At 33.9% G+C, this 21362-nt stretch overlaps 1 protein-coding gene across 1 annotated transcript in view; it reads right to left on the bottom strand.

Moving 5' to 3' along the window:
• Positions 1–2548: 2548 nt before the first annotated feature.
• The window catches only part of ZBTB41 (zinc finger and BTB domain containing 41), a 43051-nt gene continuing 24237 nt past the window's right edge, over positions 2549–21362 (bottom strand). The window contains exons 8-10 of the mRNA XM_021682499.2: positions 20344–20449; positions 14911–14999; positions 2549–3407 (exon numbers count right to left, since the gene is read on the bottom strand). Coding sequence (XP_021538174.1) covers positions 2752–3407; positions 14911–14999; positions 20344–20449 — 851 coding nt within the window. The 3' untranslated portion in view covers positions 2549–2751. The remainder of the gene's footprint in view (positions 3408–14910; positions 15000–20343; positions 20450–21362) is intronic.

The following is a 21362-nucleotide window of genomic DNA, read 5'->3' as shown; positions in this document are numbered from 1 at the left end:
ATTACATATTTTTTGTGCCAACTTCAACAACTTATATACATTCAGTTTGCCCAAATCCATGAGGTTTTCACAATTTTAAAATTCCCTACATTCTAATTTTGGAAATTAGAGGCAGCAGATTTGTGTGTGTTTGTCCACCCGCTGAGATAATTTCTTCGTAAGAATTATACTATCTAATTCCCAGACTGTTTAAGATTACATGAGAAAATATAGTGCCTGGCACATAGTAAGCATTTAGTAATGCTGGCTTTCTTTCCCTATTAGTAGCTCTGACATTTATTAATGATATGAGCTTAACTGAGTCCTTTATCTTAACCTCAGATTCTTCATCTCTAAAATGGGAATATAGCATGTCCTTTCTCTTTCAGAGCTGGTTATGAGGTTAAACAAGATAACTGAAAGCATTTTATGAAAGAGTAAACCAGTATTCAAGTTTACCTACAATAATAACTAAATATAATTCTATTTCACTTTACATTAAGAGATGTATTCCAGAAAAGTTTTATACTGTAAACCAATCCTACAATCAAATTATATATTTAAAGCATTAGGAAATTATTATTAAAATAATCCTAAAGTAAATACCTTCAAAAAGCAAAGTATTCTTTTCAATGTGAAAATGCAACACCTTCTTTCTTTCTTGCTACCAAGCATACAATATACCATACAGACACATACATATCATCTGCCTTTTTATAAGTCCAAACTTTTCTATGATGGTTTATATGTAAGGCAGGGTATACTTTTAGGTATTACTTCGTCTCATTACAGGAAGTTTTTTAGTTAAAAGTATTGCTGGTCTTTATGATAAAAATCATAAAAATCTGTATTTTTAAAAGTCAATTTTAAAGACTAACAGACTAACAATAGTACCTCATATAGTCAAGTTCAATCATGTAAGTACCCCAGATATAACATTTCCACACAAAAGTAAGAACCTTTTAAAAAGAAGAATACATTAATTATATCTACTGGTCCTAGATTAATTACAACCAAACCTTGATAACTGAGGCAAAATTCAGGTCGGTTTTGTTACTTATATGAGCTACTTTGGTTAACTGCCTCAATCTCAACATTTTTTCTTCTTTTGTTTTATTGCCACTAGTATGGTGAATGTTCCTCTAAAGTACCTTCATTTCTTAAGTGCTTCAGCAAACAAGTTTCCCCATTATTAAGTGGTTAAATTTTATTCATTAAAACTTCATTATTTTATTTGTGATTTTTTTCACAAGGGCTGGGCCAGACTTTACAGTTTACACACAAAAAAAAGTGCTTAAAGCAATTAGGAGTGTAAACAAAACTGAACTAGAAAACTCTTAAAATTGCTATTTTCCAGTAGTTTACATACAAATGACATGCTAATAATAAATCAACCCTGCCTATTCTAATCCTTCAAGCAGCTCTACTAGGAAACATTATCCTAGCTTAAGTTTAAATTGACTTGAAAATATGGAAAGTGCACATCTTTAAAGGTATTTTATAATTTTGACTGACTTTTTCCTCAATTAATTTTTATCAGTGAGGTTTTTGCTCTAACTGCTATTTCCTTTCACCAAGTCCTCAACTTTTATCTCCTACAAAAATAAAAATCAAGGATAATTACAGACATTAGGCTTCTGTGAAAAGCAAAATAAAGATCTAGATTACATGTAAATCTGTATACAAATAGTGGTTCCCTTTAATTAAAGTAAACATTAAGTTTAGTTAGGCATGAATTTTATAATTTGTTTGGCACCTTCCCTAACAATTATATATGAAATACCTAGGTTCTATTTCCCACAATTTTGTTAGCCAAAGTAAATGAGACCAAAAGTAGCGTGTTAATTAAATTTCATTGATTAGTTATAATTGCCCCTCCTTTAGTGAGATGAAGATACCTGGTATGATGTATTTTTGATGTTTCTTAAATGACAAAATGTAAAAGATGAACTTACCTTCAAAGCTATCTAGTTAAAACTGTCATAATTTGTCTTTAAGACATTTTCAACTTGTATAATTTAATGCCTATACATTAAAAATTTGTATTTCTTACTCATAATAATTGAAGCATAGGCAAAAACCAATCATTTGGAGAATTATTTCAATTCTAGGTTTCATTTAACAAGCTAATCTTAATTAAGTTAGCTTTCTGGCTTTGAGTTTGTCAAAAGACCAAAGGATTAATAATAACCTAAAATTAGGGCCACATAAAAAATAAAAAACACAGAAATACCCAAGACTTCCCTATAAATTTAAATTCCTAATTTCAGTTTTTTAAAATGTGGAAGAAACAATAATGAATCTTAAGTTAGGACAAGGAAGAGTTGTAATTATCAGTGTACTCTTATATTCTTTCTTAAAGGCTACATGGTCCTTAAGCTTGTTTAGAAGATGGTGAAGGGAGAAAAAAGGATCGAAACTAAATAAGAATAAAAATTTCCATGGATAATTAAGAACAAAACCAAAAACAAAACCATAAAGTCAACAGCCAGTAATTTTGAAAAGTTTGAGAAACCATTAAAAATTAGCACTAAGTCATCTTTAAAAATCACAGAAATGTCATTTCAAATATTATACCTCAAAATGTGTCCAAATATTCATTCATATGTTCAGTAAACAGATATACATATTTTTCTTGATTTGAAATGGTTCTGAGGACTGGAGAAACTAGAGAAAATGAAAAAATAGCAGCCTTACTAATTTAAAAGCCATCAGTCTAGGCTACCATTAGCACATAACCATCAAAAAAGTCTGTGGAATGTTTAGATTTACTCATGAATGATGCTCATTATTAGAAATACTTTGTACAGCAGTAGCATTATCAAGGCCTAGTAATGTTCCAAGATAAGACTGTTCTCTAGGATCTAGCATTTGTTCAGGTCGTACTGGATGAACTATATTTGCAGGTTGAGGAGTGAGAGTATACTTTTCCAGAAAAGCTAAATCAGCTGCTCGGGGGTAATCAGTTGCTTGTGGCTGCGGCGACAAGATCTCATGAGAAGGTGGTGGCAGCGTGGTTGTATGACGCACCAGATCACTCTGAGTGTCCGGCATCTGAACTGGAACCAATGTTACTGGAACACACACTTCAGCAGACACGTTCTGTAACAAAGTCTTGGCTTCTGACTGATAAACTTTGGGCTGGTCCATATATTGTTTTGTTTCTGTTTGAAAGATTTTATCATCAGATGAGTATTCTACTGGCAAAGATACAAGTTTTTCCTCAGAAGTACTGAGAGGATCGTCAGGAGATTTTATGCCATGAACATGGTCAATGTGGTATTTCAGCTTGTCTTTCCGCTTAAATGTTGCATTACAGTGCTGACAGTTGAAAGGTCGGGCATCAGAATGAATAACCAGGTGTTTTGTTAAAGTTTTCTTAATTCTAAAAGATTGATTACAAATTTGACACTTGTATGGTTTTTCACCTGTATGAACAAAAATGAAATTAAGTGTAAAATGCATTCGTTTGGTAAGACAGTGATTTAAAGTAACACATTTTCCACACGAATACTCACAAGAACTTAATAAAAGCAGTGATATTATATGTTATCACAATGAAGAGAACGGGCTCAAACATTAAAAAGATCCGGGTTTGAATTCTGGCTGTACCACTTCCAGTCAAACCTGGAGCAAGACAGTTTCTAAGCACTGTTTCTTCGCCAGTAATATGGAATAACAATAGTACCTACATCAGAGTTGGTAAATGGATTGAATGAGAAAATGAGTAGTGCTTAGATCTGTACCTGGCATAAGAACTTAATGGACCCAAACTATTATTATTGCTTTCTTTTACTCCTACTACAGCCCCTAAAAAAGTTGTAAAACCAAAACATCTGATTTCCTCCCACAAAAGAAGGCCAAAAAGTAAAACAGCAATTCTGATTAACCAGGTTCTTAGAATCAGGCTAAGAAGTAGTTATACTTATGTCTAGCCTGAGGTTAACATAAGGAGAGTTGATCAGGGTAAAGAACAAGGAAACTGGACTAGTTTTCACTTCTTTCTGAGTCAGGTTTCCACATTGTAGTTTTGGGTTTGTTTTTGTTTTTTTAAAATATGAAACATTATAAATTCCTACGTTAGCCAATGTGATAGGCAGAATAATGGCCTCCCAAAGATGTACACATTCTGGGAGCTATAAATATGTTATTTTCCATGGCAACAGGGACTGTGCAGATCTGATTAAGATTAATGACCTTGAAATGGGGAGATTAACTGGATTATCCAGGTGGGCCCTATTTAAACACATGAGTCTTCAAAAGTGGCTGCTAACTGAAGAAGAATGGGTCAGAGAGATGCAACAGGAAGAGAATTCAACCCCTGCATTGCTGGCTTTGAAAATCGAAAAGGGGCCAGGACCCAAGAAATGTGGTGGCCTCCAGAAGCTAGGAAAGACTCTCAGCTTACAGTAAGTAATAAAACTAGAACCTGGGTTTTGGTCCTACAGCTCAAAGAATCAGTTCTACCAATAAGACAATTGAGAAGGAAACTGATTCTTCCCTAGCGCTGCCAGAAAGAAATGCAGCCCTACCAACAACTAGATTTTAGCCCATGTCAGATTTCTCACCAACAGAGCTATAAGATCATACACAATTATACTGTTTAAGCCACTAATGTCGTAGTAATTTGTTACAGCAGCAATACAAAACAAATAAATCCAGACACACAACTGTACAATAGACACAAAGGCACATATTTTTAAAGCTAAATGAAAAGATTTTATATTAATTGTTATATTGGTTTGTTGATAGCACTGTTTTCTTCATCTTTCCATTTAAAACAAGGCCAATTCTAGAAAATTAAGAGAACTGCATCTTCAAGTTGAGCCACTAATATCAAACAATTAATTATTTGTTAAATATTATTGCTTAATTGTTATTGTGTAGACCATTAGAACTTTCAAATCCCAGTGAAGAAAATTTATACAGACTGGGATGCTGGTTTCTGGTACTATTAGATTTCTACTAGTTTCTAGACTAATATCATTACTGATGTTACTAAAGAAGAAGTAAGACATGAAGTAATACATTATATAAAGGGTTAAGATTCCTGAAAAGATAGTATTTGCAACTGTGTATAGAACACACTGTATCCAACATTTGATTTCACCTGAAATACCTAGAATCAGGGACAGTATGAAAAAGCTTATAAAAGACTGTCCTGAAAAACAAAATTACACTTCCAAAATGCAAGAACTATAAAGTTCTTTCTATAATTCCTGGCATCAAAATCAGTCACACCAGGAGCTTTTTACCTAGCACAGCATTATTAACACCACCACCAAGCACAGAATTTATTTTTAAAGATAAAAGTATTGGTTTTAAGTGTTCTCCTTCGGCACAGTACTAACCATGATAGTTTCTTAAGCACATTCATTAAGAAGCTTTCATAAAGGACTTAAAGTCCTAGTCAGTTAGTTCCAGTGTCCCACAAATACTTTTAAGAAACTGGGACCCAAACAGGCATATTTCTTTGAGAAGTTTCTATGATCATTTTAAACAAATGTCATTTTCCAATATAAAAATCAATTTAGGTTTGTAAAAAGATAAAGATCCACAAAGGAAATGTTGATATTATTATATTTAAAAAGTAAATCTAGAGTGCTTAAAGATACATAGTGAAAAGGGTCAACAACTATGAACTTAATGAAAAGAGGAATACATATTAAAGAACCATACTTTCTACAGCAAGTCTTTCTGTAGCAAAATTACCTATTTGATAATAATTCAAGCTAGATGCATCTCAATTTCATATATCAGAGACCTAAGGAAACAAAGGAAATGTCTCTTGCAAGATATATAGAAAGGAGTCTATTTTTTAAGAGTAGGAGTAGATAAAACAATGCTCAAAGAAATGTAATCTATTTCTCAGCTAAAATCATAGTAACTTATGAGTTTTTAGAATTAAAAACTGTTGGGGCGCCTGAGTGGCTCAGTCGGGTAAGCATCCGACTCTTGATTTCGGCTCAGGTCGTCATCTCAGTCATGAGATTGAGCCCCACATCAGGCTCCGTGCTCAGCGCAGAGTCTGCTTGAGATGCTCTCTTCTTCTTGACCTTTGCTCCTCCCCCCACTCATGCTCTCTCTAAATAAATAAATAAAATAAAATCTTTAGAATTAAAAAAGTCTTCCAGTGGATCAGTTATGTTTAGATTTTAAAAACTAGTATACAAAAATAGAACTCGAGAACTTTCATTCAGATTTGATGGAGTAGTTTATGTCACACTATGTCTCTTGCTGGTGAAGGGGAAAAAACAAGATTTTTAAAAACTCAAAACAATCTACTCTTTAGAGGCACTGAAGTACAAACAAGGCAGCCAGGACGTAAGAGGCCAAGGTTCTGGAGACACAGGAAGATATGGAGGTGTTTTCTTTTCTCAGTGCACTTTCAGACTTAAAGTATAGGGAAACAGAGGCCAAGTGGCAGCCGAGGGCTTGATGACATTCCCCTGGAATGGAAAGATAAAAGCTGGAGTTTGGAACTACCAAGGATTTAAGGGGTCAAGAGCCTGGAAAGAACAACAAAGAAATGAACAAAAATGCCTCTATTTTTCAACTCCCAAGATGAACATTTGCTGGATAGACAGCTAAAAACCAGAGGCTGGGATTACTGAAGGTTTGAACAGATACTGCAGCAATCCCAAGGGTACTGCGGAGACAAAGATTGGAGTTTAAGTCTCACCAAAGTGGGGAGACTCTGGTACAAACATCATACTTCAGTTGAGACCCCAGAATGATGATGAACTAGAAGAAAGGTAGAGTAGAAATAGACCAGAAAAGATCAATGCCATCTCAGTCTATCTGCTTGTGAGAAAATTAAATATATCTGGGAAAAAATACAACTTCAGGGGCTTCTACAATTTTTCATTCACAAAATCTAAAGTTCAATTCAAAATTGTCAGGCATATCAAGAAACAGAACCAAATGGCCAAACACCAAAAGAGGGAGGAGGAAAAAAGATAACAGATACACCTAAAGGTAAAGAAAAATTATGTAAGACCTGAAATATTGAGTATGATTAATATGTTCAAGAAAACACAGAAAAGAGAATTTCACCACAGAATTGGAATCTATTGGAAAAAAGAAATTTCTGGAACAGATAAATAACTGAGCAATTCAGTAGGTGGATTCAGTAGCAAATTAGACACTACAGAAGAAATAATCAGTATAGTGGAAAATGGATCAATAGGAATTATCCAAATAGAAGCACACAGAAAAATAGGATTGAAAATACAGAAATATGCATGGGTGGCTCAGCTGGTTAAGCATCTGACTCTATTTCAACTCAAGTCATGATCTCAGGGTCGTGAGATCAAGCCCTGTGTGGGCTCTGGGCTGGGCATGAAGCCTGCCTGAAATTCTCCCTCTGCCCCTCCCACCAGAATGCACATTCTTTCTCTCTCTCTCTCTAAAAAAAAAACAAAACAAAACAAAAGAAAATAGAAAGAGCATGAGATATATATATATAAAAGACAAAGTAAAATATCTAACATACATAAACTGGAATCCCAGAAAAAGGAGAGAGTACAGAGCAAAAGCAATATATGAAAGACAAAATGGCTGAGAATCTTCTTAAACAATAGAAAGACATCTCAAGTCACAGATGCAGTAAGTTCTACAAACCTCACAAAATACGAAAAAAAAAAAAAACCCTAAAGCCAAAAAGCACATCTGGGCACACTAAAAAAAAACTACTAAAAATCACAGATAGAAAAATCTTAAAGAACAACCAATTAAAAAGAGACATTTCTGGGGTGCCTGGGTGGCTCAGTCGTTAAGCATCTGCCTTCGGCTCCGGTCATGACCCCAGGGTCCTGGGATGGAGCCTCACATCGGGCTCCCTGCCCAGTGGGAAGCCTGCTTCTCCCTCTCCCACTTCCCCTGCTTGTATTCCCTCTCTTGCTGTCTCTCTTAAAAAAAAAAAAAAAGAGGCATTTCCTTTAAATGAGGAACAATAAGAATAACAACAGTATACTTTTCAACAAAAACAAAAGAAGTTCAAAGAGGAAAAATGACATATTTACAATGTTGAAAGAAAATTAACTACTAATGTAAATTCTATAGCCAGGAAAAATATTCTCCGTAAAGAAAAATAAAAACATTTTCAGATAATCAAAACCTACGAGAACTTGGTGCCTAGGCACCAAAGGAGTTCTTCTTGCATTAGGAAAAAATTCCAGGTGGAAAAATGCAAATGCAGGAAGTAGTAACAGTAATGGGCAAATATATGGTTAAAAATAAATGAGTTATTTAAAACCAAAAAATTATGTCTTATGTAGTTTAAAGTATATGTAGAATTAAAATACATACCATGCATAAAAGGTGAGAGCTAAGGGTATTGTAAGGTCTTTGTATTGTCTAGAAATTGATAAAGAACTAACAAGATAGACTCTAATAATTTATGAATACACATAGCAATCTTTAGGGTGACTACTAAAGAACAATGCAAGAACATACAACTGACAAGCTAATTGAGGGGAAAATGTATAATAAAAATTCTTCATGATTACAGGAAGTGAAGACAAGAGAAAGAAAGCATCAAGGAACAGATGGGACCAATAGCATGATGACAGATTTAAACCCGAATAAGTATCATGTAAAATTTTAAAGACTAAACACATCCCAATTAAAAGAGATTATCATAATAGATAATAAAACGATGCTCCAAAGACACACATCTTAAATACAGGTCCACAGAGGGATTGAAAGTAAAAAGAAAAAATATACATTGAGATCAGTAACATAAAAATACTTAGAAAAACCCCAAATATTTAGGAATTAAGTAATACAATTCCAAATAAGCCACTAATGAGAGAATAAATCAGAACAGACATTAGGAAATACTGTAACTGAACTATAATGAAAACATGAACCATAAAACAAAGTGTGGAATCTAACTAAAGGAATGTTTAGAGGGCAGCTTATAACTTTAAAATATATAGAAGAAGAAAAAAGAAAAAAAAAAAAGAAATGCTAAAATTTAATAAGTTAGGCATGGATATAAAAAAGCTAGGGAAAAACAAATTAAACTGAAACAAAATTTAAAAAAAAGAAAAAGCAGAAATGAAATTAAAAAACATGTATAAAGAAGGGAAAAATCAAAAAAAAAAAAAGGGAAAAATCAACAAATTCCTAGTCACTGAAAAGATACATAATATGGTAACTTGAATTCTGCCAATAGATTTTATATTTAAGATTTGAGTTCTTTAAAAATAAAAGATAAATAAAAATTTGACAGCTCTGTAACTATTAAAGAATCTTTTATTGAAGTTCAGAGGGACTTATCAGTGAATTCCTCCAAATATTAATAAGGAAATAATGCCAACTTCACATAAACTCCTCCATTTCATTTAAAAAGATGTATTATTTCCCAAATAATTTTTTGAGGCCAGCAGAGTCATAATAACAAAACCTGTCAGGGACATTACAAGGGGGGGGGAAAAAAAGGAATATGTCTAATTAACATAGACAAAAAAGAAAAAATACAAAATACAAACTAAATTCAACTATATAGTAACTGGAAAATAAATAACCCCAATATGTGTTTATTTCAGGAACACAAGATCTAATATTAAAAAATCAATCAATGTAATTTATCTCATTAATTAGGGAAAAAGATATGATCACCTCAATAAATGCAGAAAAAAATCTGATAAAATTTAATACCTATTCATGACACTCTAAATAATTTAGGAATGGATGGTAATTTATCTGATAAACAGTATCTACAAAATATATAGAAAACATACTTTTTTTTTTAAAGATTTTATTTATGTATTTGACAGAGAGAGACACAGCGAGAGGGAACACAAGCAGGGGGAGTGGGAGAGGGAGAAGCAGGCTTCATGCAGAGCAGGGAGCCCGATGCGGGGCTCGATCCCAGGACCCTGGGATAATGACCTGAGCAGAAGGCAGACGCTTAACGACTGAGCCACCCAGGTCCCCACATCATACTTTTTTTTTTTTTTTTAAGATTTTATTTATTTATTTGAGAGAGGAGAGAGAGAGAGCATGAGCAGGGGAAGAGGGGCAGAGGGAGAGGGACAAGCAGACTCCCTGCTGAGCAGGGAACCCGATGCGGGGCTCGATCCCAGGACCCCAGGATTATGACTTGAGCAGAAGGCAGATGCTTAACTGACTGAGCCACCCAGGAGCCCCAGAAAACATCATACTTAATTATGAAATATTGAAAGCTTTTCCCTGAAGACTGCGAATAAGACAAGGATGTCCACTATTCAGTATTTCTAGTCATACACCACTGGTGATGTCAACCAAAGCAATAAGGCCAAGAGGGAGAGAAAAGGATTTAAAAAGGGAAAAATTAAATTGTCACTATTCACAGATGGCCAGTTTGTATGCTTGGAAAATCCAAAAAGAGCTAAATTACAAAAATTAATAAGAGAACTTAGCAAAGTTATTGGATAAAAAGTCAATATACAGGGGCGCCTGGGTGGCTCAGTTGGTTAAGCAACTGCCTTCGGCTCAGGTCATGATCCTGGAGTCCCAGGATCAAGTCCCACATCGGGCTCCCTGCTCAGCAGGGAGTCTGCTTCTCCCTCTGACCCTCCCCCCTCTCATGCTCTCTATCTCATTCTCTCTCAAATAAATAAAATCTTAAAAAAAAAAAGTCAATATACAAACTCAACTGCATTTCTATACATCAGAAACAAATACAAATAAAAATACAATTTATAATTTTGCACAAAAACATCAAACATCTAGATATAAATCTAATGAAAATGTGTGAGATATCTGCACTAAAAAGATATAACATCTTTTTTTTTTTAAGTAGGCTCCATGCCCAATGGCAAACTTGAATTCATGACCCTGAGATCAAGAGTCACATGCTCCACCAAATGAGCCAGGTACCCCCCAAAAACTATAACATCTTTGAAAAACATTTAAAAGAACTTAAGTTAATGTAGGGATTGTTCATGGATTGGATGATTCAATATTATAAAGTAATCAATTAAGGAAAAATTGACTATATATTCAATGACATTCTAATAAAATTCCGAGCAGGTGTTTGTGTTTGGAAATAAGATGTTTCAAAATTTGTATAAAAACATAAAGGAACAAGAATAATAAAGACACCAAAATAGAATAAAGTTGGATAATTTACAGTACCAGATATCAAAAGCCATAGTAATTTACGTATAGCAATGGTGCAAGGGTATACAAATAATACAAAAGAACTGAGCAAAGCCCCAAAACAAACCAGACATATATGATCACTTAATTTAAAACAAATACGCCAATGAAATGCTGTTAAGGAAAGGATGGTCTTTCCAATAAATGGTGCTGGGGTAACTAGATAGCTACATGTAAAAAGAAAAAAGTAAAAAAGGAACTTTGACCTTTACCTAATAATGAACACAAAAGTAAATTACAGAAGGTTCATAATCTAAATATGTAAGTTAAAATAGATCTTCTAGAAGGTAACAGAAAAAAATATTAACAATCTTGGAACAGGCAACAATTTCTTAAAGAGGATATAGTAAGAAACTAACTAGAAAAAAAACCCTGATACATGACTTCTATAAAATTCAAAAACTTCAGTCACTGAAAGATACCATTACTAGAGTGAGAAGAAAGCCACAGAGTAGAATGAATCTGCAATTTAGATATCCAACAATGGACAAATTTCTAGAATACAGACATAACTCCTACAAATCATTTAGAAAGACAGACAATCCAGTTTAAGAAAATCAGCAGAAGAATGAATCAGGTATTCCAAGAAAGAGGATATTCAAATGAGTATATGGGAATGTGCTCAATAGCATTACTTTCACAGAGATGCAAATTAAAGCCACTTTGAGACAGTGCTACATATCCATCAGAATGGCTTAAAAAAAAAGACAGTGTCAAGTGTTGGTGAAAACATGGAGCAACTGGAATTCTCATAAACCATATACTTACTGGTTGGAATGCAAACTGGCACAATTACCTTGGAAACTATTCAGTAGTGTCTACTAAAGTAGAACATATGCATATCTTATCAGCCAACAATCCCGTGGCAAGGCATATACACAAGAGAAATAAATGCATATGGATAATGAAAAATCATGAACAAGAATTTTCAGAGCTTTTATTCATTATAGATCCAAGTAAAAACAAACCAAGTGTCCATCAAAGTACAATGGATAAATTGTGGTATAGTCCTATGAAAATTAAAAGAAACAAACCATTTCTATGGATGAATCTCATAGACATCATACTGAGTGAAGTAAACCAGACAAAAAAAAAAAGAGTACATACTGTATGATTCCATTTATATCAAGTTCAAACAGGCAAAACTAATGGTGATAGAAGTCAAAATAATGATTATTTTGCAAGGAGGTTATCAACTGGGAGGGACCGGAGAAGATACTTCTGCAATTTTGGTACTGGTAACATATTAATAACTTTATATTAATCTGAGTGGTGTTTACACAGATGTATTCATTTATAAAAATTCATTGAGCTGTTCATTAAGATTTGGGTACTTTACATACAGCTTAGAAAATTCTACCAAGTCTAAAATCAGGCCCTAAATTTATCAGCTTTAATGCCTATTTTAAATAAATGCACTACATTTCAACAAGACTACTGCTAAGAACAGATGTAATCACTACTCTGAGAATTACAACAAGCAAAACACATAATGGATGAGAGTAAGCCATTTACGAAAGAAAATCTTGTATCTCTATTCCAACCAATTTCCCTAATTGTGTGGTTTGAAAACATCAGATAGATTAGAGGTTAGTCAAAGGTAAACATGATAAATTAATTCATTCAACAAATACTTATTAAGCACCTACTATTTGCAAGTCCTGGGCTAAGCACTGATCATATTACTCATTTGAACCAATTAAGTATACTGACCTGGCCAAAACTGAAACCAATCCACTAGTTATAGCTCGCCTAGAGAAAGAATATATTACCAGAAAAGGAAAGGTCTATATGGAATCTAGTTAAGGGGATTCCAAAAAAACATGAATCTGTTTCTTAAAAAAAAGCAGTACAGATAATGCACTAAGGGTATCCTGGCTAGGGAAAAAGAATCTGGGGAGCAAAATTATTCTGGTCACAAGAGAGGTACACTATTACAAGGGTAAGGATGATTCAGTATCCTTCACCATTTCCTTGATAAACTATTCCATAAAATTACTACCTAATTTTACTCTATATTTTTCTGCTTAATAAATTTAGCAACTTTGCTTCCTTGATTAGAGAAAAAGGATACCTTGGCTAGTACACTATTCATTCTCTAAAAGGTGAATAAAAAGCTGACATTCTCGTGAATCTATTTCCAGTGGTTATTACAAAGAACTCCTAAGAGTATTTATAACTCTCAGTGTACAGACATAAAAGTGAGTTTCTGGACCTATAAATCTCAGGAATGGACCGGGAAATATGGAAACCAGTTTGTCGAAGGGCCACACTGTGAAGTCCTGTCTGGTAGCCTGCTGATTACTTTAGATTAGAAGTTGGCAAACTATAGCCCGAAAGCTGAATACAGCCTCTTGCCTGTTTCTGTAAATAAAGTTTTATTGGAATGTGGCCATGTTTATTTGATTACACATTGTCTACAGTTGCTTTCATGCTACAGAAGCAGAGCTGAGTGACAGAGACTGGCCCACAAAGCCTTAAATATTTATTATCTAGCTCTTTACCAAAGAAGTTTACTGACCTCTGCTTTAGGTGATTTCTCCCTCTCATTTCATAACTGCCATAATCTTTGTCTTATTCTGTAATAGAGCTCATTTCTGCAATTTTCAATGGGCAGAGTGACTTGTCCCTAATTCCAACTAACTGAGATATTCAGAGATGGAAATTCCACATTGTCATTGGTCATTGACTAATTACTATAAATCAATGGTTTTAAAAACTGAATGCAATTATAAAGCCAGCCCTTATTAAGTTTCTCCTCTAAAATAATTCCTGCAGTTTTACAATTCTTAAATCATCAATGGTCTTGAATTAACTTTCTGTAAGTTCATCATTTCTTTCAAACTATGAGTTTATTAAGCTTATTATTTATAAATAATATGGAAGATAGCATTAATATGATTTCCTCATTTTATATTCCTATGTATGTACCCCCAAATTATGACCTTTTCCTTTGGAGGGGGTTGTATTTTATTTTTAACAGCAGCACCGTATAAGTAATAAATTCTTTGGTATTGACATTTCCCAAATCCAGTTATTTTCCATTCTGATATTTATGAAATCAGTTATTTTTCTCTTCTAGAACAGCAGCTTGACAAAATCCAAATAAATATAAAACAGCCATAAATGCATAAATAAGTTTCTTTTTTAAAAAGAAAGAAAGGAAAGGTTTAAGAATTGTTAATTTCTATGGGAAGTCAAACAAGGACTATGACAACATATAAGAAAGAATCCAACAGAGTCTATATTTCAAAATATGGCAGCATTACCAAGGGGGAAAAAATAAAGGTTTAGAAAATGATTATCTTCTGGAGAGCAGCTGAAGCAAATCATTCTACTGTAACTACCCACAAATCACAACTGACTATGTGTAAAGGAAAGTATACAAGAGTAACTTGGTTAAGCAAGATAATCAAATCCTATCTGATTTATTCTTTTAAAAGAGGAAAAAAAAAAAAGGAATGTCTTCAGAGAGTTACACAGATACAGAGCAAATATAAACATCCAGAAAAGGGGAAAATTAGAGCTAAACATTGAGTAAATTCCCTATGAAGAAAAATTTGCCCCAACTTTACAAAATAATATTAAAAAATATTGAAGCTTACAGAGAATCAAAAGGCAGAATATCGCTCATTCATGACATCAATTTTAATAAAATAAGTAAAAATCGTATGGGGAAAAGACAAAAAAATTTAACCAAGAACAACAAAGTTTAAATGTCCATATTTTACTCCTGAATAATTACACAAAGATATAAATAAAGTACCCATTAGCTTTTACCTGAATGCGTCCGAAAATGCATTTCTAGACTTGATTTGCCTTTAAAAATTTTCTTACAAACGTCACATTGATGAAAGGTTGCTTTGTATCTAAGAAACATAAAAGGGTTGAGTTTTCAATATAACTTTAATAACATAATGAAAATAGGTTACATTTACAAAATTTACATATAGTTCTCACATTAATAAAGCATAGAAATCCAAAGGAATGTGGAAATACTTTTAAAGTACCAACCTTACCTCTGGCTCTTCCTCCTCCAGTTACATTCAACATACAAATTTGTAAAAAGAGGTCCTTAGACTTTTAACTTTAAACCACTTACTTTTAAGATTTAAATCATTGGACTTCTGTATTATTATTATTTGCTATTAAAAATATCAAAGGAAAAATTATAGGGACAGAAACAGATCAATGATGGGTTGAAGGAAGAAAAAAGGAGTTGAACAAAAAAGTCTGGTGGAAATTTAGGGGTGATGGAACTATTCTGTATCTTGACTGTGGTAATGATTACATGACTACATGCATCTGTCAAAACTTGCAGAACCATACACTACAAACAATGAATTTCTCTGCATGTAGAGTATAACAATTAAATTTAAAAAATAGATGCTGGGGCTGAATGAAGAGAAACTACAGCAACCTCAAAACGTGCCTTCATCAAAAAGGTGACACTGCTCTAATTGGTTCACTTAATAACACAAATAATAAATACTACAAACTTGAACTTAAATTTTATACCTAAATTTTAAAAGAACAAGATACCAGCCCTTTATTTTTATTACAGATTAATAGACATAAAAAGCTATAAAGTACTCAAAGCTACCTTATCACGCAGTAGAGAGCAGTACCTAAGAATATGTGTTTGTGATTTAAACAATCCTAGACTCCAATTTCATTGTGAAGGATTGTGAGGATTAAGATATTTGTAAAATGATTCGCATTTAAGTGGTGGTTATTAGGAAAGCCTACCATCTCACCTTGGAAATAATTCATATCTGATGAGTACATGCCAAATAATTAACTCAAATATAGGCTACTATAATGTTCTGTAAGACAGTTTGCTTTTAACAGATCTACTGAGTCTTACTGGAATGTTTAGCATATCGTTACCAATATTCAATAGCAATAGTACGCCTAAGGTTTCAAATGCCACTCATACTTTTCAAGTCATTCAACTCAACATTTACAAAGTGGCTACAAAAACTCCATGCAAGGCCCTGTCTTCCAGAAACTTACTTCTACTTGATGAAACAGACATTTAAAAAGATAATCTAGATTTAGTGACTTGGGAGTGTCACTGATAAACTTAGCAAAAGACTTGTAACCAGTATACTTGGTTTGTCTTATTCTGTTCATATCCTTAGTAAATACAAACAGAGATACAAACAGGGTCACCATGGGCACACACATAGAGACACAGAGGTACTCAACTAGGGGCAATTTTGCCCTGCATGGGGTATTTAGCAATGCCTGAAGACATTTTTGGTTTTCACAACTGGGGGTAGGTAGGTGCTACTGCCATCTACTAGATAGAAGCCAGGAATACCAATAAATAAACATTCTAGAGTGCACAGGACAGCTCCCCAACAAAGAATTATCTGGCCCAAAATGTCCTCCCCTTAGCTATGGCTAAGAAATCATGGTCTATACCATGAACGGAGTGAAGTTTTAAACATATATATGCTCACAACACTTTAAGTGTCTCACAGTGAACATAGGATAAAGATAAAATGTACAAAGACCTCGATGGGTCAGGCCCTATATATGTACCTCTCCCTTCTCACATGGATGCTAGAGTATAGATTTTCCAGGATAGGAGTGATAAACAGTTCCAAATGAAGGTGAGATGCCCAGTGTGAAAAGGACCTAAAAATGTCTATTGGAGTTGGCAATAAGGAACTTATACTGACAGCAATTTAAGAGGTAAAGTCAGAGGTCATATTGCAACAGCTTATTACAGTGAATGGAAAGTGGAGAAGTAGATAAGGATACTGAAATAGAGTCACCATTTTAAAACGTTTAAAAGGGAAGAAGAAACATTAGAAAATAATGGGTACGAGGAGGGGTGCTAACCTTAAGCACTCCACATTCTTTCCCTGGATAATCTGCTTTTATGTATTCACATATAAATCTTTATCCACAGGTGAGTCTTCACTCCTGAGATTTAGACTTACATTTACCTATCACATTTTACGTTTGAGTTTCCATTAAGCAGCTCAAAGTCAATACACACCAAACAATTCATCATCTCCCTCTGTAAACTTAGTCCATCTTCTGTTTTCTCTATCTCACTGGCCAGTTTATCACCCACCCACTTGAAAAGTGGAATTCCTTGAAAACAGGAATTATCCATGACTACTCCCATTATCTCAAAAAACTAAGTATTTTTCAAATAAGTACCTTCTACTATTTATTATTAATGCTACTCCCGAGATAGGCCCTCACCATCTTTTTCCTAAATTCTAGCAGCTTTCTAACTGGTTGATTTACTTGCCTCGATTTATCCACTACAAATCCAGCCTCCCTACACCAATAAGAGTGATCTACCCCAAAAGAAATCCAACTGTGTCACCCTCTTGTTTAAAATCTTCAGTGGCTGTTTATCACATAGGAATAAGTACTGGTTCCATAAAGGCTTCATATTCTAGATCCACCATTAGCCAACCCTTGTAGAAAGTGGAACCTACAGCTTCTGGTTCCATAATTATCTAGGCCAGTAGATAGGCCCACAGGCTCTTGTGGCAGTGAGGGAATCCCAAAATTCTTTCATAGGGTTTATAAGATCAAAGTTATTTTCAAAATAATACCATAACATTATTTGCCTTTCTCGTTGTGTTGACATTTACACTAATGACATATACAAAAGACATGGGAGGTAAAAGTGCCAGTACCTCAGCTCTAAACAAGGTAGCGGTCCCAAAATGTACTAATCGTCATTGTGCTCCTCACTGCCAGGCACTCACAGAAAGAAAAGAAAAATGTGGTAAAGGAGTTAAATTACTAATTTTTCTCAGTTTCAACCTTTCAGACTGTGGCCTTTGTAATGTTCTCTGCGATGGAGTGGCAACGACACAGCACTTCCACCGCACACCGAAGTACCTGAGTCTGAGTGGTGGGCTGAAGGAGCCACTCCTTCACGAAATACCATTTTACTTGAAAGAATAAAAGACAAGAAAGAAAAAAAGACAAGCCACAGTTACAGACTTGAGTATTTGGCAGATACTTTCTTGAAAATTAAAGGAAGTAAAACTGTTACTTCAGTATTTGTCATCAATGATAAAGTTTGAGCTTTCAAGCTAGTATAAAAATTCTGGAGAACTTGCAGCTGCCCTTGTGATGTTGACGCTTCCCAAAACTCCTTTCTGAGAGACTAGAGCAATATTAACAAATGTGATTTGTTGATCCTGTACTGTGAAATGTGCTAACATTTAGAAAATTGGCATAATTTAGTGAACCCATATTTTCCAAATGACAAATGCATCATATTACAATTTATGCATAGGTAAAAAAATTCATTCAAGTACAAGACCAATAGACTGTAACAGAGTATGAAAACTTCATTAATCTTGTTTCAGATTGCACCGTGCAACTACCTTTAAGAAACTAGCACTTAAACAGTTTTAGTGTAGTAGCAAAGACTAATAACCACAATTATCTAAGACTGCTATCATAATACTCCTTCTTTTACCAACTATGTATAGAGAGGCTAGATTTTCTTCGTTTACTTCAAATAAAATAATGCATGGCAGCAGATATGATAATCCAACTGTCTTCTATTAAGCCATTAGAGAGATTTACAAAAATGTAAAACATGCCAGTCTTAATATTTTTAACTTGTTTTGTAAAGTAGCTATTCTTCACAAATTGCTTTTTATGTGAGCATGCGATGTGTATATTACTATTTTTAACTGAATTAATAAATAAGTACTGAATTTTTTCTCAACTGAATTTTTAATATGATTTATATAATTTATTTAAACAATAATATAATTTTTATATTGTAATTTATGTAATAAGAGCTCCTGAGATACTGAATAATTTTTAAAGGTATAAAGGGGTTGAGAAAAAGTTATAGACCCTCAGGAACAAGTGAGTCTGCAGTTCAGTCTCTTTTCCACCCATTCATACAATATGTTGAAATTCTTATTTCCTCTAAAAAAAAAAAGATTTTATGTATTTATTTATTTGAGAGAGAGCACACACAAACAACAGGAGAAACAGAGGAAGAGGGACAAGCAGACTTTGAGCTGATCACAGAGCCTGATGCTGGGCTTGATCCCACGACCCCGAGATCACCTGAGCCAAAATCAAGAGCTGGATGCTTAACCGACTGAACCACCCAGGTGCCCCCTTATTTCCTTTTCTATACAGCATCATGTATATCTTTCTATCCTAGCACTTAGCAGGATTCCTATTATCTCATGAATAAAAGAATTCAATGACTACAATGAATACATTGATTCAATGAGTGAATCACTGAACAAAATCAGTGAAAGAAAATATAAACCAGTATGTGAAAATACAAAAAATGGATACAAATCAGTACTTCCTACTCTTCTTCAAAGTGGTCTATCACTTACTACATTTAAAGATACTATGTATATTTTGTTGATGATGCTCAGTATATTAACCTAAGTTTCTTGGCACCTATTACTTAGCATTTGTTCCAAACACCTAGTCCAAGAACATGGATTCTCTGAACATTTTACACTCAACAACTCATCTCAGTTAAACCTGAATACTAAATTTTATTAAAAAGCTGGTGTTCAAAAGAAAAAAAAGAGACCAAAAAACAGACTCTTAGAGAATAAACTGATAGTCACCAGAGAGAGGTGGGCAGGGGGAATAGGTGAAATAGGTTCGGGATTTAAGAGTACATTTATCATGATGATCACTGAGTAATGTATAGAACTGTTGAATCACTATATTGTGTATCTGACACTAATATAATATTGTATATTAAATATATTGGAATTAAAAAAAAAAGTTGGTATTTAGGATAGCACATGCCCCCTTCAAATAAAATACCATTTTAAATGCTCAGTCTGGTTAAAAAGAAATCTAAATTCTGACTAGAAACATGTCCCAATAATTGCTCTTATTAAGTATAATATATAAGGCAGCACATTTATACTTTTAGGTAAAAGCCACAGCAACCAAAGATAAATGAAATGCCCAAAGAATTTCATGATTTTATATTAGTCATTAACTTCAATGTCTACCACCTCTAGCCTTAAGTCAACTGAAAACAAGTAAAACAAAAATGTTTCACTGAATTCCGTTAGGTCAGCAGAGAAGCTATAGAAGCCAGAAAAAAGAGAGCTAGTTAACCTATCCCCAATTAAACAAAATAAACTATGAGACAAGTTATAACTTTCCTCTAACCTATACTTATCCAATGTAGTAATTATGAGAAACTGCTTTTTCACTTACTTTTGCCACACTTTCTCTCCCAGGTGTACACTTTTGTAATGAACAGTGAGATGATCCCTACGACCAAAACATTTTCCACATTCTTCACATTGATGAGCCTTCTCACCTTAAAGACCCAAATATTTTGATTATAATATGCAATTCAGTTTTCCCCCAGAAATATATTATCAAACAGTAAGATAACATGATGGGAAATATACCAGAAAAGTAAGGCCACCCTTTATTCTGGGCTATTTGCTTTATATTCCTTACTCAAAAACCTTTCTTCAGTGAACCCATGCTTATTTTAATGGATGTGAGCCCTTTTCCCTCACTTGGAAAAGGAACGAATAGGGTTTTTGCTGTAGACTTCAAATCTTACCTTTCAATGTAACAGGACAAAATAAATGAAATTACTTCAAAACTCAGTAATTTTTTAGGAATATAGTAAGTCTAGATGTCAAACACTTCAAATGAAAATACACTGAATCAAGAAGAGGCTGTTTTACTGTTAATAAAAAGGACCTGAACATTTTCAGATCTTTGTACTTTATTTTTATTTTTTTAAAAAGATTTCATTTATTTATTTGAGAGAGACAGTGAGCGAGAGAGCACAAGCGGGGTGGAGGGGCAGGGGGAGAGAGAGAAGCAGACTTCCTGCTGAGCAGAGCCCGACAAGGGGCTTGACCCTGGGATCATGACCTGAGCTGAAGGCAAATGCTTAACCGACTGAGCCACCCAGGCATCCCTTTTTGTATTCTATTTTTAAAATATTTTTCATCTATGGGGATTTCATACATTTATTTGTAATGAGCCAAAATACAAATATGAAGTAAAATTCTAGATGAGTCCCATTTCTCATCTCTGTTCTTCAGTTTCAAAGGCTTGGCCTTTAAAAACCACTGTCTCAACTTAATCCAGATGCAATTAAAGCATATCTCTAGAATTAGGAATTTAGAATTCTCCTCCTAAAAACGAAAATGCATAATTTCAGTGAGCATCTCTTAAAGTGTTGATAACAACTGCATCCTTCAACCTCA

This window comes from Neomonachus schauinslandi, chromosome 6 (assembly GCF_002201575.2).
Source record: "Neomonachus schauinslandi chromosome 6, ASM220157v2, whole genome shotgun sequence".
In the NCBI taxonomy this organism is placed as follows: Eukaryota; Metazoa; Chordata; class Mammalia; order Carnivora; family Phocidae; genus Neomonachus; species Neomonachus schauinslandi.
This window is presented reverse-complemented; position numbering and strand designations above follow the sequence as displayed.